At 32.0% G+C, this 17,853-nt stretch overlaps 1 protein-coding gene across 1 annotated transcript in view; it reads left to right on the top strand.

Annotated features, from left to right (window-relative positions):
• The first annotated feature begins 4,552 nt into the window (after positions 1-4,552).
• The window catches only part of LOC129799439 (26S proteasome non-ATPase regulatory subunit 1), a 104,743-nt gene continuing 91,442 nt past the window's right edge, over positions 4,553-17,853 (top strand). Inside the window, 5 exon segments of the mRNA XM_055843297.1 lie at positions 4,553-4,740; positions 4,879-4,996; positions 5,057-5,634; positions 6,041-6,512; positions 8,111-8,363. Of these exon segments, the coding sequence (XP_055699272.1) occupies positions 4,722-4,740; positions 4,879-4,996; positions 5,057-5,634; positions 6,041-6,512; positions 8,111-8,363 (1,440 nt within the window). The 5' untranslated portion in view covers positions 4,553-4,721.

Below are 17,853 nucleotides of genomic sequence, written 5' to 3'. Positions count from 1 at the left end.
TATCGATGGTTCCATTCCATACTATTCTGTTTCAGAATAGCAACTTTTCAGGAGAGCCATTTGAAATTCGCAATTTCCTGCCGCCCGTGCAATTTTTTTTCGAAAAACTTGAATATTTAACACAGAATTCGAATTCTGTGATATTTAATTACCCGGACGTCGGATGACCATAAAGTTTTTTACCAATTGTAAATCTCGGTCCTAAGAACAACATATCTGTCGTAGTAATATAATTCTAAGTCGACTTAGAATAGAGTGGAATGGAGACGTGGATATATGTAAATACCATTGAATGATCCCTAATAACGGTTTTCAAGGTCAGAGGTCGCAAAGATCCTAGCGTGTTTTTCATCCGACTGTGATATCATGTTTGGGTTCATAGGAAAGGTCTTGGAGTTCCTGATTAGGCTCATCCTGAACCGGTTCCAGTCAGTTCAATTATATTACTCTTAAGGTATTTCGAACAATGTTACAAACCGGTCGTAAACCGGTTATGAATCGATACGTAATTTTTTGGTCCGAAAATCAATTTCATTACTCCTTTCTCTAGCCGATCATTGAGTTTTATGAATCGGTTTAAATTGGCTGTGAACGTATAAATAACCAGTAAAACATCCGAAAACACTTTTGAGGGAAAAGTATCTCACTTACGATTTCGAACATCTCGCATAGCATGGGATGCTTTGCCACCACTTTAAAAATTATCTGAAGGAGCCAGCCCTGATGCAAAAGAGTTAAGCTTAAGCATTCTTACGTGGGTCAGAAAACTAAAAAACAGCATGTTTTCTCTAATTTTTTTTTCAACGTAAAAAAATTAATTCAAGCTACGAGGCAAGTAAAAATGCAACAATTAAGCTCTTTTCTTGAACGAAGAATTTTATGTTTCCTTGATCACAACTTTACTAGACGAAACATGGAGTAAAATATGTCTAATATTATATTTGAGAATCCAAGATTATTTTTTTTTAATTCTTCGTACAGAGTTTAAGTTATCTGCTAACTAGACTAGAAATAATTTGTATTTTTAATTTCTGCTGGATCTACTTTGAATGATCGTCGTGACTACCGGAAAGTAGTTTTCTTAGTAGTAGGAAAATCAAGTTCAAACCCAACAGCTGAAATTTTAAAATGAATGAAAACTTTAGGAAATATAGTTTATAAAAATTGTTCTTTTATATGCTCAAGAGCCAGATTTAAATATTTTTTATATTATATGTGGGGAAAAAATTAGAGTGAATTAAAATATAATGTTGTTTTTTAATCCACCACATAAACCACTTAAAAGCTTCCAAAAGTGAAATACGTTTTGTTACTATAAATAAAACAATATTAGTTGACAATTTCGAAAATAAAAATAATAATAAAATATAAAATTAGAACAATAAAATACAAATATACGAATAAATAATAGAAAGTATAGCTAGTTGCTTTATTATGAATAATTAAATTCAAAAGGGTGCATTTTAATATGACATAAAAGATCCTGAAATCTACTTTTATTTAAAAAAAAAATTAAAAGAAAATATTTTGCAAAGAATTGAAAATTATTTTATATGAGTATTTTTTAAAGTATTTGATCGATTTGATCCTTAAATATTTAAAAATATTTTCATGAGTTTCCCTCGTTTCACTATAAAGTTGGGTGAATATATTTTTCCTCTTGAAATATTACGACCAATATGATATTAGGTTTCAAGTAGGATTTTTTTTTAAATATATTATTATTCAATAAGATTGACTGCAGAGATTCATACACTGTATTGTTTACTGCATATTAAAATATTTTAAACAATTATATTTTCAGAACCTTTCACAACACGCAAGGCAATTATCATAAGCCTTGTTTTGATATCTGGTCGCAGTGTTTGTGGAGTTTTGCCTCTTGATAACTATACCGCTAGTGTCCTGAGAGAATCTGGATCAAGTTGGGATGCAAATTTGGGTGCAGTTATTATAGGAATATTCGAGCTCATAGGCAGTAATTTAGCCATTGTGTTCGTTGAAAGATGGGGACGTCGGACTATTCTTATTCTGTCTAGTTTGGGATCAGCGCTTTGCCTTAGTATTATGGGTATCCTGTTCTTCCTACGTTCTGCGGGTGTAGATATGACATCATTAGGATGGCTCTCAATAGCTGCATTTTCCGGTCAAATGACACTGGCAGCTATTGGAATTGTTGCAATACCATTTAGCGTTTCTGCTGAAGTGCTACCACCAAAACTACGAGGAGTTGTATGTACCAGCTTCTTGATGTTCTACTGGGTCCTTACATTCTTTATTGTAAATTTCTTTTTGCTTTTTGCGGATGTTTGCGGAATGTACACTCCCATGTGGTGCTTTACCGGTTGGTGCATTTTCGAATTTGTATTTGTATATTTTTACCTACCCGAGACCAAGGGAAAGAATTTTGAAGAAATAGTCTTGGCTCTCCAAGGCAAAGAACTGTAGCTCATCATCTGGTTACTTTTTTATCAACGTAACGTATAGGTAAAATAAGAAAAAAAATATAGACTTTAACAACTGTAAGAAGACATGTGTTGCTTTATCTTTTGGAGTAATAAAAAATAAAGATTTCACGTGAATTATATCTATGGATGAGTTAGACATCCAGTTATAGACTGACTACAGCAATTTTTTGCTTGTTGTCCACCATTGCGAGTAAAATTTTTGTTTTAGTTGTTTTATTATCAATCCTCGGTTTTATTATGGTGATAATCCAAAGTAATTAAAGTCTTAATATACGTGTAAATTTTTTTATTCTAAAGAAATCCAATTAAGTTTATTGTTTTACATCAAGGAATTCAATTAATTTATTTTACATATCATATAACAAATTTATATAAAAAATATATCAATGTGTACACACTGTACACAGAAACAACTATTTTTCAATTCCTCTGATTTCAATGATTAAATGGATTTTTTAAATGATTCATATTTCATAGTTTTTAATACTTTTATTAGGAAAAACTAAATTGCACTACGTTCTTTTTCCGCGGTGGCAGCCAAAATCCCGAACGCCAAAATCCCGAAAAGGCCAAAATCCCGAAAGCCAAAATCCCGAAAGCCAAAATCCCGAATGTTCAAAATCCTGATAGGAATGAAATTATATAGAGGAAAATGTTTAGAATAATTTCCCAAGACACAGAAGATTTCCCTTTGCCTCCAGCAAGCGCGGATACAATCGTGGGAGTAGCTATAACACTTTTAAGAATTCGGGATTTTGGCTTTCGGGATTTTGGCTTTCGGGATTTTGGAGTTCGAGATTTTGGCATTCGGGATTTTGGCTTTCGGGATTTTGACCGGGACCCCTTTTTCCGATGTAATAGTTATATAGTTGTTAATAGATTTTAGCTGTATATTGAAATTGTATTTAAGTTTGTTTAATTGAGATCACTTCTAATTATAAAAGTGTGATTATATTATCTAGTTAAAGTAGAAAATTCAATTGGAACTAAAAAGAAAAAAGAAAACTTGAACTGTTTATTTTTTGTATTTTCTATGCTTTACTAGGACAAATTCGTCATCGGTGACCACACAAAAGATAAAATTACTTTAGAATCCAGAAAAAAAATTCTCTGGGTTTTCGATTTGTGACCCACTCGTATTCAAAGGGTAAAGCATTTTAGGATCAGTGTGATACCAAATAGCTAAAGTTTTTCTATTAGAAAAAAAAAAATTGTGTTAACAAATTCAGGTCATACAGGGTCATCATGAGGAGCAGTGGGTCGTGTCGTGGACTACTGTTCCTCAAAGGATTAAAATCAAATAATGTTTAAGACTAAGAAAATTTGAATTCACAATCTGCTTTTATTGACTCCTTGCTAATTTTTTTTATTCTAAATTGGGACTTTTAATACTGCCCTTTTCTTCTTCTTCTCTTCTTTAACTCATTCCTTACCATGGTATTATACACCATACGCAAATTGAGTAATTTTAGATGATTTATTCCTGGGCAACTGATACTCGAATTGCTGTCGGGAATGGATTTTTAGTTAACTTTAATTCTTCAGTTACTTGGGAGAAATAGTCCGACAGAGATGAAAATACATTTTGTTATTGTTTTCTTGCTTCGGGGAAGGTCATGCTAAATTTTTGCTCAAAATGGCGGACGGAAAATACGACATCCCGTTGAATTTATTAAAATTGGCGTCTTTTCTCTTTCCTGATTTGAATTCTGGTTGCCAATTTGTTTTCTTGGACAGTTACTCTATCTAAAGCAATAGAGTTTGTAATTGTAATGAATTAATGCACAGAATTTAAATTCAGTGACCGTTAAGACGTGTGTTTGAGGGCGAATCCCCACGCCCCTGTAATAGATAAAATTTATTTCTTTTCAAAAAAATCATCTATTAATCTGTAGGAAACTAATCCCAAAATATGAACATTCTATCTCAAGTATTTCTGGTACATTGACTGAATGGGTTAAAGTTTTTGTAGGGGCGGGTACTGCCCATGGAATTTGAAAGTTCCACTTTGTGTTTTCAGCGCTATCTATTATGTTCTCTCGGATTCAGTGGAAATTCGAATTTTTCGAAATACATTTTCCGTCGTGTGCGTATGACGAATGACCCTGTGTACGTAGCTTGCTCTTTCTCTTCAGTTTTGTGAATAAATCTCACTGAGCTGTCGCGAGTGTAGAATTTGTTTTTAATTGAAATTATTGAAATTCATTTGCTAATACTTTTGAATTGAAATAATATCTTGATAAGGGCGTAGAGATGAATATTACTTCAGCCGGTGAGTAAAATGTGGTATTTCTATAATTGTATTATTTGTTGAGTCATGATGATATATTTTGAGGTTAGAAATGATAGTAAACATTATTAATATTTCAATTCTATATTATTCTGTATTTGGGACATTCTTTATTTACAGCTGGTATTATATCGCTCCTCGATGAGCCAATGTTTGAGCTAAAAGTTTTTGCTCTAAAAAAATTAGACGTGATTGTTGATGAGTTTTGGCCGGAAATCTCTGAAGCCATTGAGAAGATGTGAGTTAGTTTTTGGAAATTTTAGAAACTTTAAATTATGTGTTTTATTTTTTTTTTCAGCGAAATCCTGCACGAAGATAAGGGTTTCGTCCAGCATGACTTGGCTGCACTGGTAGCATCCAAAGTTTACTACCACTTGGGTTCTTTCGAGGATGCTCTGACCTATGCATTGGGTGCTGGTGGACTTTTCGATGTTAACTCTCGCAATGAATATGTGGACACGATAGTGGCCAAATGCATTGATTTTTACATCCAGCAGCGTGTTGCTTTGATTGAGAATCCTACGGAGGCAAAACCAATTGATTCTCGTCTCGAAGCAATCGTCAACCGGATGATTCAACGCTGCTTGGATGATGGACAGTATCGTCAGGCTTTGGGTATTGCCCTAGAGACACGTCGTATGGACATTTTCAAATCATCAATTATGCAATCTGACGATATTCCCGGAATGCTTTCGTATGCTTTTCAAGTTGCTATGAGTCTTATTCAGAATCGTGCTTTCCGAAACACTGTTTTGCGAGCTCTTGTAGAGCTCTATCGCAATCTTGGCGTTCCAGACTATGTTAGCATGTGTCAGTGCTTGATATTTTTGGAAGATCCTCTAGCAGTTGCAGAGATTTTGGATAAATTGACTAAAGGTAAATATTATACGGGCTTGAGACCTAATTCTCTAGAATACTTACGACTTAAGCCAAGAAACGATCAGTTTTCCCCTAACTGAGCTGTTTCTCGGCCTTAGCCAAGAGACGGATTAGTCAGAAACTGCAAACTGTAATTGTAAATGTGCCTAGGGCATAAGGCCTAGCCATATGGCTTAACTTCTCTAAATTCTTATCATTCAACTTTTTTTTTTTGGTAAATTTTGACTTAGGAATGGATTTTTAAAGGCAAATGACCTATTAGAAATGAAAACAGATAGAATTGGTTTTATTTAAAATTTTAAGTCATTCAGTAACTGGATTACACCTCTAGTATGAATGCCGCTTTAGATTGATAGTTTTCTTAAAATTTTTTTTTAAAGTTGGATTATCTTTCTATCAACAGAAGGTGGGCAGAATGTACTGATGGCTTATCAGATAGCCTTTGATTTGTATGAATCGGCAACGCAGCAATTTTTGGGAGAAGTACTTCAAGCTCTCAAGACAACTGCACCAATTCCAAGTGCGTTACCATCAAATTTCAAACCACAAGGTCTCAATCCACCAACGGCCAGCACTACGGAGGAGAAGAGTGAATCTCGTACTGATGATGATGGGGATGTTACTATTGAGAGAAGTCTAGATACTTTGAATGAGACAGAAAAGCAACATCAATCTAATATTGAGAAACTTATTAATATTCTCTCTGGCGAGATATCCATTGATTTACAATTGCAATTCCTGATACGCAGCAATCATGCTGATTTGCAGATATTGCGGGCCACAAAAGAAGCTGTCCGTGTATCAATATGTCATACAGCTACCGTTATAGCTAATGCTTTTATGCACAGTGGCACAACAAGTGATCAATTCTTGAGGTAATTAAATTAATGAAGTAAAAAAATTATACAAATTAAGTGATAATTAGTCCAATTTCTGAAGTATCCCAATTTAAAGCTGTCCTTCCCTCTACGGCCTTTTATAATTTAAGTACAGATTCTTAATCCAGAAAAAAAAATAATAGGAAACTTGTGTGACTTGAAGATTTAAATTTATTTAAATTTAAGGGGTAACATCACCTTTAGCGTCTAGAATATAGGGCTATTTCATCAGATGTGTTAAAATCATATCAAAACATATCAGTACGCATGTATTAAAGTTCAGAATTATATTTTAATTTAGAAATGTTTAAATAATTGCTTTAAGTCGACAAAGTACAGTACTGGCCACAAAATGTCTGTATTTTTACTCAGAATGCGTCAATACTGATGTTCTGCTTGGACAAAAAAAAGGCAAAAAACAAACGGTCAGTAAAAAATTCTAAATGGGCAGTAAAAAATTAAAAATGAGCAGTAAAATATCAAATTATGGTCAGTAAAAACTTAAATATTTACAAAAATGGGACTAATTTATATATTTAACATTTAAAATATTATATAGAGTGAAAAGCCATTTATTTTCCCTTTGCCAAAATTTGGACGATAATATCACTGTTTCAAAGTTTTTTTTGTTACTGATCAATTGTAACTTTTTACTGCTCATTTATTCAATGCCAAAAAAATAGAATCACTTTCATTTATTGTCATAAACTGAAATTCATTTCGAGTAATTTTTAAAATATCAAAATTTTGGTTTTATCTAAAAGTTTTCTAAAGCACTTTGCGCAAAAACAACAGCTTTTCCTTCTAAATATTCAACTTTTTCTCTCAAAACTCTAAAAATTCTTTGTATATACGTTTTATAAAATAGTTTATCTTTTCATTTGGATTTTTTTAAAATTTGGTAATGTGTTCAGCAAATGACATTTCTAAGTCTAAAATGACCTCAGTGTGTAACTGAAATTTACAATTGTTTGAGGCCTTCTTTCTCAAAACACCCAAATGCTAAAAGTGCCACTGAAATAACGGAAGTGCGATATGTAAACCGAAAAAAATCTTTAAGAATTAAACCTCGGTATTTTTTATCTTTTGAGTAGGTATAAATATCTAAATAAAAAAGGTATTTAAGAAGGTGTAAATATCTATATCTTATTCTTTTTTTACGATCATTTCTCATCTATGTTCTGCTCTACTTTTTTTGATTTTCTAATTTATTCTTTATTTTTAAGTCTGTTTTTTTTGTCAATTTATTATTCAGAAAGTTTTTATTAATCTCAAATAAATACAAATATGCATTTTAAACTAATATTAAAAATATTTACTTTTGTTTATGTTTAAGTAACTTGGCATAATATTATTGAAGTTTTGTTGTACTTTGGTGCAGAAAGTTTTCTTCTTCTAAAAATAGGAATATATTATTCAAATGCAGTTTTTTTCAAGCCATATATGAACATTATGTTTGCATATTATATACCATATATTTAACAGAGACTGCGTGGTGAAAACATGTTGAGGCGTTTAGATGAATAACTGACTCGAATATATCTGAGAAAATTTGGCAATTAATTATTGAATATATACATATTGACTATTTTTAGGGACAATCTGGAGTGGTTGGCTCGTGCAACAAACTGGGCTAAATTAACTGCCACAGCTTCTCTTGGAGTTATACATAGGGGTCATGAACAAGAGTCTCTTGCGTTAATGCAGAGTTATTTGCCCAAAGAAGCTGGTCCGAGTTCTGGATATTCAGAAGGTGGTGGCTTGTATGCTTTGGGCTTAATTCACGCAAACCATGGAGAAAACATAATTGATTATCTCCTGCAACAGTTGAAAGATGCCAAAAATGAGGTACGTATTAAAAACCTTTCCAAATTTAGTCGATGAATCTAAAACTAGAGATAATCCTAGATCATCTTATAGTATGTGAGATTCTTAACGTGAGTAAACTCGAATTGCATGCAAATTCGATTTGGAACTAAAGATAAGAGATATACTATACAGCAATTTGGAATCAAATTTCAGAAAAAATGCAAAGTTTTTATTTAAATCAAAACATGGGCGTACCCAGCTAGGGGCAGGGGGGCAGCTGCCCCCCCCCCTAGAAGCTTCAAAGAAGACAAAAACAAATGAAAAGTAAAAAAATATATATTTGGTCAGCAAAAATTAATAATTTTGTTCAGTAAAAAAAAAAACAAATCTTTCCAAAAATGGGCTTAATTTTTCGATCCATAAAGATCGAAACTTTAATGAAAATTCTACTTCTTTTAAAAGTTGTAAATTTAGTCACTTTTCAAATTTAGTGTTTTACTGCTCGTTTGTCAATACAAAAATGAGCTAAAAAAACAATTAAAAGCCCAATCGGGGAGGGGAGGGGGCAGAGCAAGGCTGTTGCCCCCACTGCACTACATTCAAAAATTTAAAAGAAGTGTAAAAATGGGCAAATATTTAGTAATTATTTTTACTTTCTTTTTATAACATAATTTCAGTAATATATTATATTTTTCGAAAAGGAGGAAGTTATCACGTAATGTTTTTTTTTTACAGAATTAAAGGATATTTAAGGATTTATAACGAAAATTTAAAAAGCCATGGAGAAAGTAATAGCATAGGGTTAGAATTTGTTTTATAAAAGTCGTCATTGAGTTCTCTAAAGATCGCTTTTAGCACCAACAATTTACCATATACTGTTATTGAAAAGTAAGCTAGTTTCTTCTGAACATAATAAAAATTTTATTTAATTCAAGCTCCTAAGCATATAAAAGCATAACATATAAACTATATTTTTGACATGTTTATTTAAAAAAAAAAATAAAAATTCGGCCGTTAGGACCTGATTGTCGGAAACGTTTATTGAAAAAACTTATTTTTCGTTAATACCTAACGATTACTAGAGTAGATTCATCTGATCTCAGAAAAACCAATTATTCCCTGTTAGCAGATGAGTTAAACCCGTTCTTAAACTTGAGGATTTAAAAAAAAACAAAATTAGGTCTTTTTTAGGTGTGATTCTTTCATAATCACACCTATTTGATAATTTAATACAAAAATACGATTCTCGGCGTATTTTGCACCACGTTTTGTCTTAAAAAATAAATCGTTATCAAAGCAACAAAAAATCCATGGTTCAAGTTAGTTTAATTCATCTTCTAATAGGAAATAATTTTTTTTTACGTTAGATTAATCTACACTGAGTAATCGCGACTACCGAAAAGTAAATTTAATTTCAAAAAGACACTTCCAAAAATTACGTACCAAGTTACAAGAGCTAAACTTTTAAAGTTATTAATGAAAATTTAAAAAAATGCAGCTCAACTGTTGTATTTTTACATACTTAAGAGCTTATATTGAATTAATTATATCACGTTGACAAAAAAGAAAGGAAACATGCTGTTTTTAGGCTGCATGATCCATGTGACCCTTTAAGAAGGGGAGACGTGGGTCAAAATATACTAAAAACAGCATAATTTTCTCTAATATTTTTACATCGGAATAAAAAGTTTATTTAACCCTTTAAGGACGATAGGAACACCGGTGTCCCATAAAGAGTATAATTTTTCGTGACAACCTAAAGTTATTTTTTACTTATGTTTATACGTAATTGCAAAGTAGAAGTTTGAAGGAATCTAGGATATTTTTTGCAAGTCTCCAACTATTTGCAATAATAGTAAATTTTTAAGCTAAAAAATGACACGAATTTTTAAATTCTTATAGTGAAAATTGATTTTAATTATTTTTTATACTTCCAATTTTTTTTAAGCAAAACCGTTTTAGAACAAGATACTACAATACTCAAACATAATATTTTTCTTTAGAGTGAAAATCTGTCATTGGTATCGTCAGAAAAATTACTTAAATTTTTGAGCTATTTTTGTCCCTATCGTTCATAGAGACACAAAAAAACGCCAAATCAGATTCTATTGGCTTTTCGAAGGCCAGATATAAGACGTATCACAAGTTTTGTTTATCAGTTTCAACTTTATTGCTGATTTTCGGTCAGCGAAAACTGTCTCGTCGTTAAAGGGTTAATTCGAGCTCTTAGGAATATAAAAGTACAACATTTAAAGTATATGTTCTGAAATTTTCTTTTAAAAATTCAGTTGTAGAGATCTGACTTTTGGAATTCGGAGACCTTTTTGAAAAAAAAAAAAAGTTTTCGATGGACAATATTTCTTGAAATAAGTTCATCTGAAATCCAAAAGCCAAATATTTCCTGTTAACTAATCAGTTAAACCAGTACTTGATGATCATCAGCATTATCATTTTTAACCGCTTCTCCCTATTGGGGTCACGTCCTTGAACAAAGGATTTTTGAAAAAAATGATATTTGAATTTTTTGAAGACTATTCTACAAGAATAGCATTTTTGAAGTATTTTACAGATTTTACACCACGTTTCGTCTTAGATTAGAGAATAAGTTATGATCAAGTAAACATAAAATCCTTCGTTCAAGGACTAGTTTAATTCATTACCTAACAGGAAATATTTACGTTTTTGATATCAGAAAATATAGCACAATGGCTGAATTTTGAAAATTTTTAAATTAAAATCCAGAAAATATAATTTAAATCTTGTTATTTTTATGCCTAAGAGCTTGAATTAATTTTTTTTATTATGATAGAACAGAAATTTGGAAAAAAAATCTGTTTTTAGTCTTCTTGACCCTCGAAGTCGTAACCCCTTAAGTCAATTTTCGTTAAATAAAAATGTCAAAGCTGGAAATTTTCAGAAGCATATCATTAATTCTATATGATAGTCCTTTTTGCCTTGAAGGGTATCACGAAACGAAATGTTAAGACCTCCATATTAAATTTAAGAAAAATATATAAGTTCCAAAACATTTTGATGTTTTTGTATATGACAATTGGTATATTAGTGATTCGTTTTACTATATCTAAATTTGCGCATTTATTATCAGAAATTAATAAAGATACGTGTAATTGTAAAAATGCATCGTGTTCTGCGGATCGGAAGGGACTTAATCAAACGTTTCTCGGATAGTTGGTTCTATAGATTAAATATGAACTAAAAGGAATGTCTTACTTACTGTAGTAATTTGCTAAAAAGTAGCGAATAATTTCTAAAAATTATTTTATTTTTAGCCAATAATATGGGAGAGAGTGTACTGGTCCGAGGAACACTTACGATTGTTCCTTACCAATACCTACAAATTAAGCATAGGCTAATCTATGCTGAAAAGTAGGGGACCTGCTTTATTATCCCATTTTATTTTTTTACGTTTTTTTTTCAAAATAAAAATTATGTACCCCCCCCCTCGCCAACAAATTTTGAGATTTAGCCCCTCCCCCTAACCGAAATCCTGGGCACGCCCTTGAATCAAAATATCTAGGATGTCAATGAACTGACAGAAAGGTGATAGTGGAATATGGACCAAAATCTCCTCTATAATTTTGCTCCAAAAATGGTCTTATCGGTTGCTCGCTAGCCGAGATAATACAATTTTTCTTTTGGAACATGCTTTTGACCACAATGTCCATGTGACGAACGAATTACAATATCAAAATTTGTAGTGTACACGAATGTTTTTTTTTCGAAAGAATTGCTTATTCATTTTACCTGGAGGTAAATTATAATCAACTATAAATTATAATTAGACTGTAAGCCTTGCGAAAGAGCCAGATAAAAAATCAAAGAATGTTGACCTTTTAATTAAGAAAATATAAATAAAGTTCAACCCGCTAATAAAACCTTTACAGTAAAATCATTCTGAGCTCCACAATAATGATTCCTGGAGTTTATTTTTTTTAAGATATTCTCTGACACGAAAAAGAACTGATTCGCTTTTTTTTGCAATATCGACATTCAAATTTTATGTAATTTTTGTCATTTGTCTCTTTTTATTTTGTAAGTTGGTTAAAACAGTTGAAACACTCCCAATCTGTAGCAGTGGACTCCTCAAGAAAAAATATGTGTCATTTATGAAAGCAGATACTAGGGGAGACCGGGGAGGTTTGGGATACTTTTTCATGTTTTGACTTTGAGACACTATTCCAAAAAACCACGATAGTGTATTTATGCGGTCTATAGGATACTTATGGGTATTGACTTTATAGAAAGTACTCGATAGAACTTGGAAAACAACTGAGTTTTCTTGGAGAAGATAAAACATTTTACTTGACGTTTTGTCCCAAACCTCCCCGATGTGGGGCAGTATGGGACGCAAAAGGGGATGTTTGGAACGCGTTTTTTCTCGCATAATTTGTATTACTGAAACACGTAATTAATTTTAAATACCAAATTAAAAATATTTCTGACAGAAATAAAAATGTTTCATCTTTTATTTACTCTTAGAAATTATTATCAATTTTATTTGTGCAGTAGAGTCATTTATTGTCAATCAGTTATTTAAAGTATTTTCTTCTTGTTTTCCATCTACCTTTCTTTTCTTTTTTTTATTCTAAATATTGCAATCATGATTATCAAATTCCTCAGGCGAGTAGATTTTCTTGCAACTCTTAGTTTCGAACTCATTGATGGATTCCTGTTTGATTTTACGACAACTGCATTGTACCTGTTTTCTCATTATTTCTCTGAATTAGCTCTCGCCTTGCCTTTTCTGGAGAACTTGTTCGAGAAATTTTCGAAAAAAATAGTTTTTAACTAGATTGGTCAAAGATCGAATATCCTCTGAGAAGGAATTATTGATTCTCAAGACATTGATGGTTTAATTGTCCCTGTAGTTAGAGAAATCTGCTCCACTGGTAAAGTTTGCACAAGAGGAGGGAGATTTCCAGTAGAAACTGGACATTACTCTTCATTTTAACAATAAACAAATGCATACCACCTACAATCTTGTCGAAAATCAACGTCCCATTCATCCCCTTTCAGGTGTCCCAAACATCCCCACGTGTAGTTTTGGTATTTTAAACCTTTATATAAAAAACAAGAGCATATAATCTCTGAAACTTTTATAAAAATATGTTCCCAGATTACACTCCTACCTAATGAGATAAAAAAGTTTTGATTATATATCGCTGATATAAAATACAAAGAGGAAAACTGAGACGTCAAAATATACGATTTTTTTAAATTTTTAAAAAAATGTTCATAGAATTAAAACAATAAAACTGAGGATATCCATTCTTTTAGTCAAGATACATCTTAATATTGTCTACGATGCAGTAATGGTTAAATCCCATTTATTTCAAAAATTAATTGAAAAAATCGCCTTGTCCCACACTACTCCTGTCCCAAACCTCCCCGGTCTCCCCTACTCCTAATATTTAATAGAAGTCTTGCTTTGGGGAAAAATTGAAATATTCAAATCTGATCAACTGATGAATGTACCGTCGTTGCGGGTGACTTTGCACGTTTTTTCGCTATTTTTCAACTTTGCTCTCTAAAAGTGGATAGTTAAAGTGAAGAGAGGGGGGTTTTTGAGTAAAATTATTTGTATTCAGTTGTTAATGAATGGATTTTGTGCCACTAGCATTAATTTTATAAAATTTTACTATGTTTAAAAAAATCAAGAAAAAAGGCTTGCACTGGGGATAAGGTGCGGGTGACTTTGCACTTTTTAATAAATACTAAAAAATCAACAATTTCTGATAATAAACGACAACGAAGATCTTTACATCTAAGGGTAAGATGCACGAGATCTACAAGATGACATGATCGCCATCTTTATTTGACGTTTCTGTCCGCCATTTTGAATAACTGTCAAAACCTAAAACTGGTCCGATTGAGTTGAAATTTTAGTATGTTGTAGCTGATGTCAAGACCTTTTCAGAACGTATCTATGTCCCAGTCTACGTCAAGTATTTACCTAGATACAGGGGCTCAAATTTTAAAATTTTGAAATCATCATATTTTGGCGATCTTTATTTACTAATCCTTAATTTTAAAATTTAAATGAAATGCCTCAGTAACCATTAAAAATGGTTGAGGCTTTTATTTTATATATTTATTTACTCTTACATAATTAAAAAAAAACAAATGAAAAGTGCATTTATTATTTTTTTTATTTTTTCAAAAAATGCAAAAACAGTTTTTCAGATCTTCAAATAATATACTGTTATAAAGAAAAACATTACTTTTCTTTTTGTTTGTTATTAAGATCTCATCGCCTAACGATAGTACTGTCTTTTTTGTGATGATTTCGATAAAAGAAGCTCTCCGTAGTTCTGTATTCATGAAAATGTCAAAATTTTGAACTTGGAGCTCCTGTATCCAGGCAATCGCTTGACCTAGGTCGGATGTTATATATGTTCTGAAAAGGTTTTGACATCAGCTAGAACATACTAAAATTTCAGCTCAATCGGACCAGTTTTAGGTTTTGACAGTTATTCAAAATGGCAGACAGAAACGTCAAACCAAGATGGCGACCACACCATCTTGTAGATCTCGGTCACTTTATCTTAAATTATCAAAAAATTGGATAATTTTTAGCCAAATACTTTTATAATAAAGCTTTAGAAAGACCATTACATGCAATTTTATAACATAAATCATGCGTTCTTAGAAAGATAATAGGGAAAAAAAATATTTTAATAAAAATAATCAACAAAATCGAAGTGGATTATTCTAGCCAGATAAATTTAGAATAGATTTGGGCAATTTACTACTCTGAAATCGATTTCGGAATTGCACCTTCAGATAACTTTTTCACGGAGCCGTTTTTTGACAAAATACCTATATTAGCATTTCATTGACTATTACTGAAACCACAAGAATCCTTTTGAGGATCATTGTACCTTACTTGGTACTTAACATATCCCTATATACTTTGACATGGTAGACCGGATCGGCGAAGACTATCAATAAGTGCTAGAATTGTTCAAAGTCTCACGAACAGCAGAGTGCAAAGTCACCCCCCGAGTGCAAAGTCACCCGCAACGACGGTATTTCAAATAGAGACCTGCACGGGTCGGGTTTTAGGGTTTTTTCCAACCCGCACCCGCAGTGAATTTGATCTGTACCCGACCCGACCCGTTGAAATTTAGTGCTATCCGACCCGGCCCGACCCGCAATACAAAAATTAATACCCGTACCCGACCCGACCCGCAAGAAATGTAAATTTACCCGTCTTTTTACTTATTAACCCGAAAAACAGTAATACGGTATTTTTGTTTCATTAACACGATTAACAAATTATTTGGACTATTTGGACAATAAAACGATTCAATTTACTCAGTAATATATAAAATTTCATTTTAACAAAAATAAAAAACCTGAAGATAACTTTTTTAAGAACGAGATGCTTTTTTTTTCTGACCGAAAATCATCAATAAGAAAGAAAATAATAAACAATTTTTTATCTTTATGGATAATAGGGACAAAATAAATAGTCTAAAAATTTAAGTCATTTTTCTCACGATAGGGTAAATGTCCTAATTCAAAACCATTTTCAGACGCTTTAACTTTGACAGAAGATTCAACACATTAAGTTCAATTTTTTTCTGAAGAGAATTTACATAAATTTGCTCCTTTACTAATCTAGAATGTTACTGTTTAGTGAAAATTCTTTAGATGTAATTTGAAAACTTCTTAAACACAAAAAATACGCGAGCGTAGATTCCTTCTATTGGAAACATATTAATCCAAATGGAGACAAGGGAAAGTTTCTAATTGGAGACAAGCAGTGTAAGTGAAACCGCGATGAAAGGCTTTCAAAACCTTGTTCAGTTGCTCCTGAGTGCAGGATTTGTTCTTATTCCTGGTCTTTTCTCCTTTCCCATCTAAAATAATAAGAAAATCTCTCCAAAAAAAATCATATTTCCGGGGTTTCCTATTGAAGCATTTGCAGACACTTCAGAAAAACCCTTTTTGTTCACGAAATAGGTAATTATTTCATTTGGAAACTTCACGTACCGTTAACAATAAAGATTAGCACCTAATTTAACTAAAATTAGCCAAAAATGTGACATTAAATGTTAAAGAAAACAAATAAACAACAGTCACCTCATTGTGTTTTTCATTGGAAAACATGGTCGATCAATGAAAAATGCGATGGTGAAAAGGTACACTTTTCATTTTTCTGAGAAATTAACAAATTAAAATTTGTGAATATGAATAGATTTTTGCTTTATTTGGAGCAAAATTAACTAAAATATGAAACTGTGATATAGAAAATATATAAATATAATAATTTATTACTATTATATATTTATAGTGAAAACAGTAACGTTTCCATTTGGAGTAGCGAAAAATTTCCATTTGGAGCAGGTTTTGAATTAGCTTAATTTACCCTACCAGTAAATAATTTTCATTCTAATGAAATATGTTATATATGAGTAGGGGAAACTGGGGCACCACCAAACACGGGATACCACCAAACACTAATTTATTAGTTCTAAACTACTTGGATTATCTCGACCATTTCTTCAGTGGACAAGCATCCCTATAGAGCCTATAAATACCTATAGGTCTTATACTCTGACTGAACTCGAATATGCGATTTAAAAATCGCAGTGTTTGGTGGTACCCCAGTTTCCCCTAATTGTGGTTTTTCTATTCCCTTCTATTCAAAAGGGTTTTGCTTAAAAAAATGGTAATATAATATATTGGAAATGTCAGCGAAAAATTCTATAACTTTGTAGAGTTCCAATACAATATTTTTAGTGATGATAATTACAAAATTTTCATGAAATTTTTGATTTTGTAGAGTTTTAAAAGGATATTAAAGGAAGCACTATTTGAAGATTTTCATGACTTTTCGTGCAGTAGGGTAAGGGCTCATAATTTTGGACAGTCTGCTTATAAGCATCGATGTTCCAAGTTTGAAGTGCGATATTTTCAATACTAATTTACTTTTTTTATTACTCTCTTTTCAGAAGGGTTGTTTAGAGACTTAGCATGCTATTTATCGTCTTATTTTTACTAAAATTAGTTTTAATACGTTTAAAAATGAATTGATATGTAGAGGTGAATTTGACTCTTATTTTGCACAACTTGTTTATTAATTTGGCCAACTTGGCTGTAAATTTGGGCAGCTAATCCGCCTCAATAGGATGCCCATTGTTCTTCATTTCATGAACCAATCCTACTAAGACCTCTTCCTGTTCATGTAAGGCAAACTTAGAATGTCACAAGAAGCCCGGAAACTTTCCATATCATTCATTAAAGTGAGTTGACTTCGGTACTCCAAGTACGTGCGGATTCGCTCATTCCCTGGCCTTTCCGGGAGACTTTCAAGGTTTTTCTCGCTACATCTCGTTCGTAGAGATCATGCTCCCTTGTTTTTCCAGGCATTTGTCCAACCTAGTCATCACAAAAGATGAAACTTCACGAAAATTCGTGAGAAAAACACCTGTCCAAAATAAGGAGTATCACCTCACTGGTGAATGTCTTAAAAAATTTCCCATTTTTCACACGAAAAATC

Source organism: Phlebotomus papatasi, chromosome 1 (assembly GCF_024763615.1).
Source record: "Phlebotomus papatasi isolate M1 chromosome 1, Ppap_2.1, whole genome shotgun sequence".
NCBI lineage: Eukaryota > Metazoa > Arthropoda > Insecta > Diptera > Psychodidae > Phlebotomus > Phlebotomus papatasi.
This window is presented reverse-complemented; position numbering and strand designations above follow the sequence as displayed.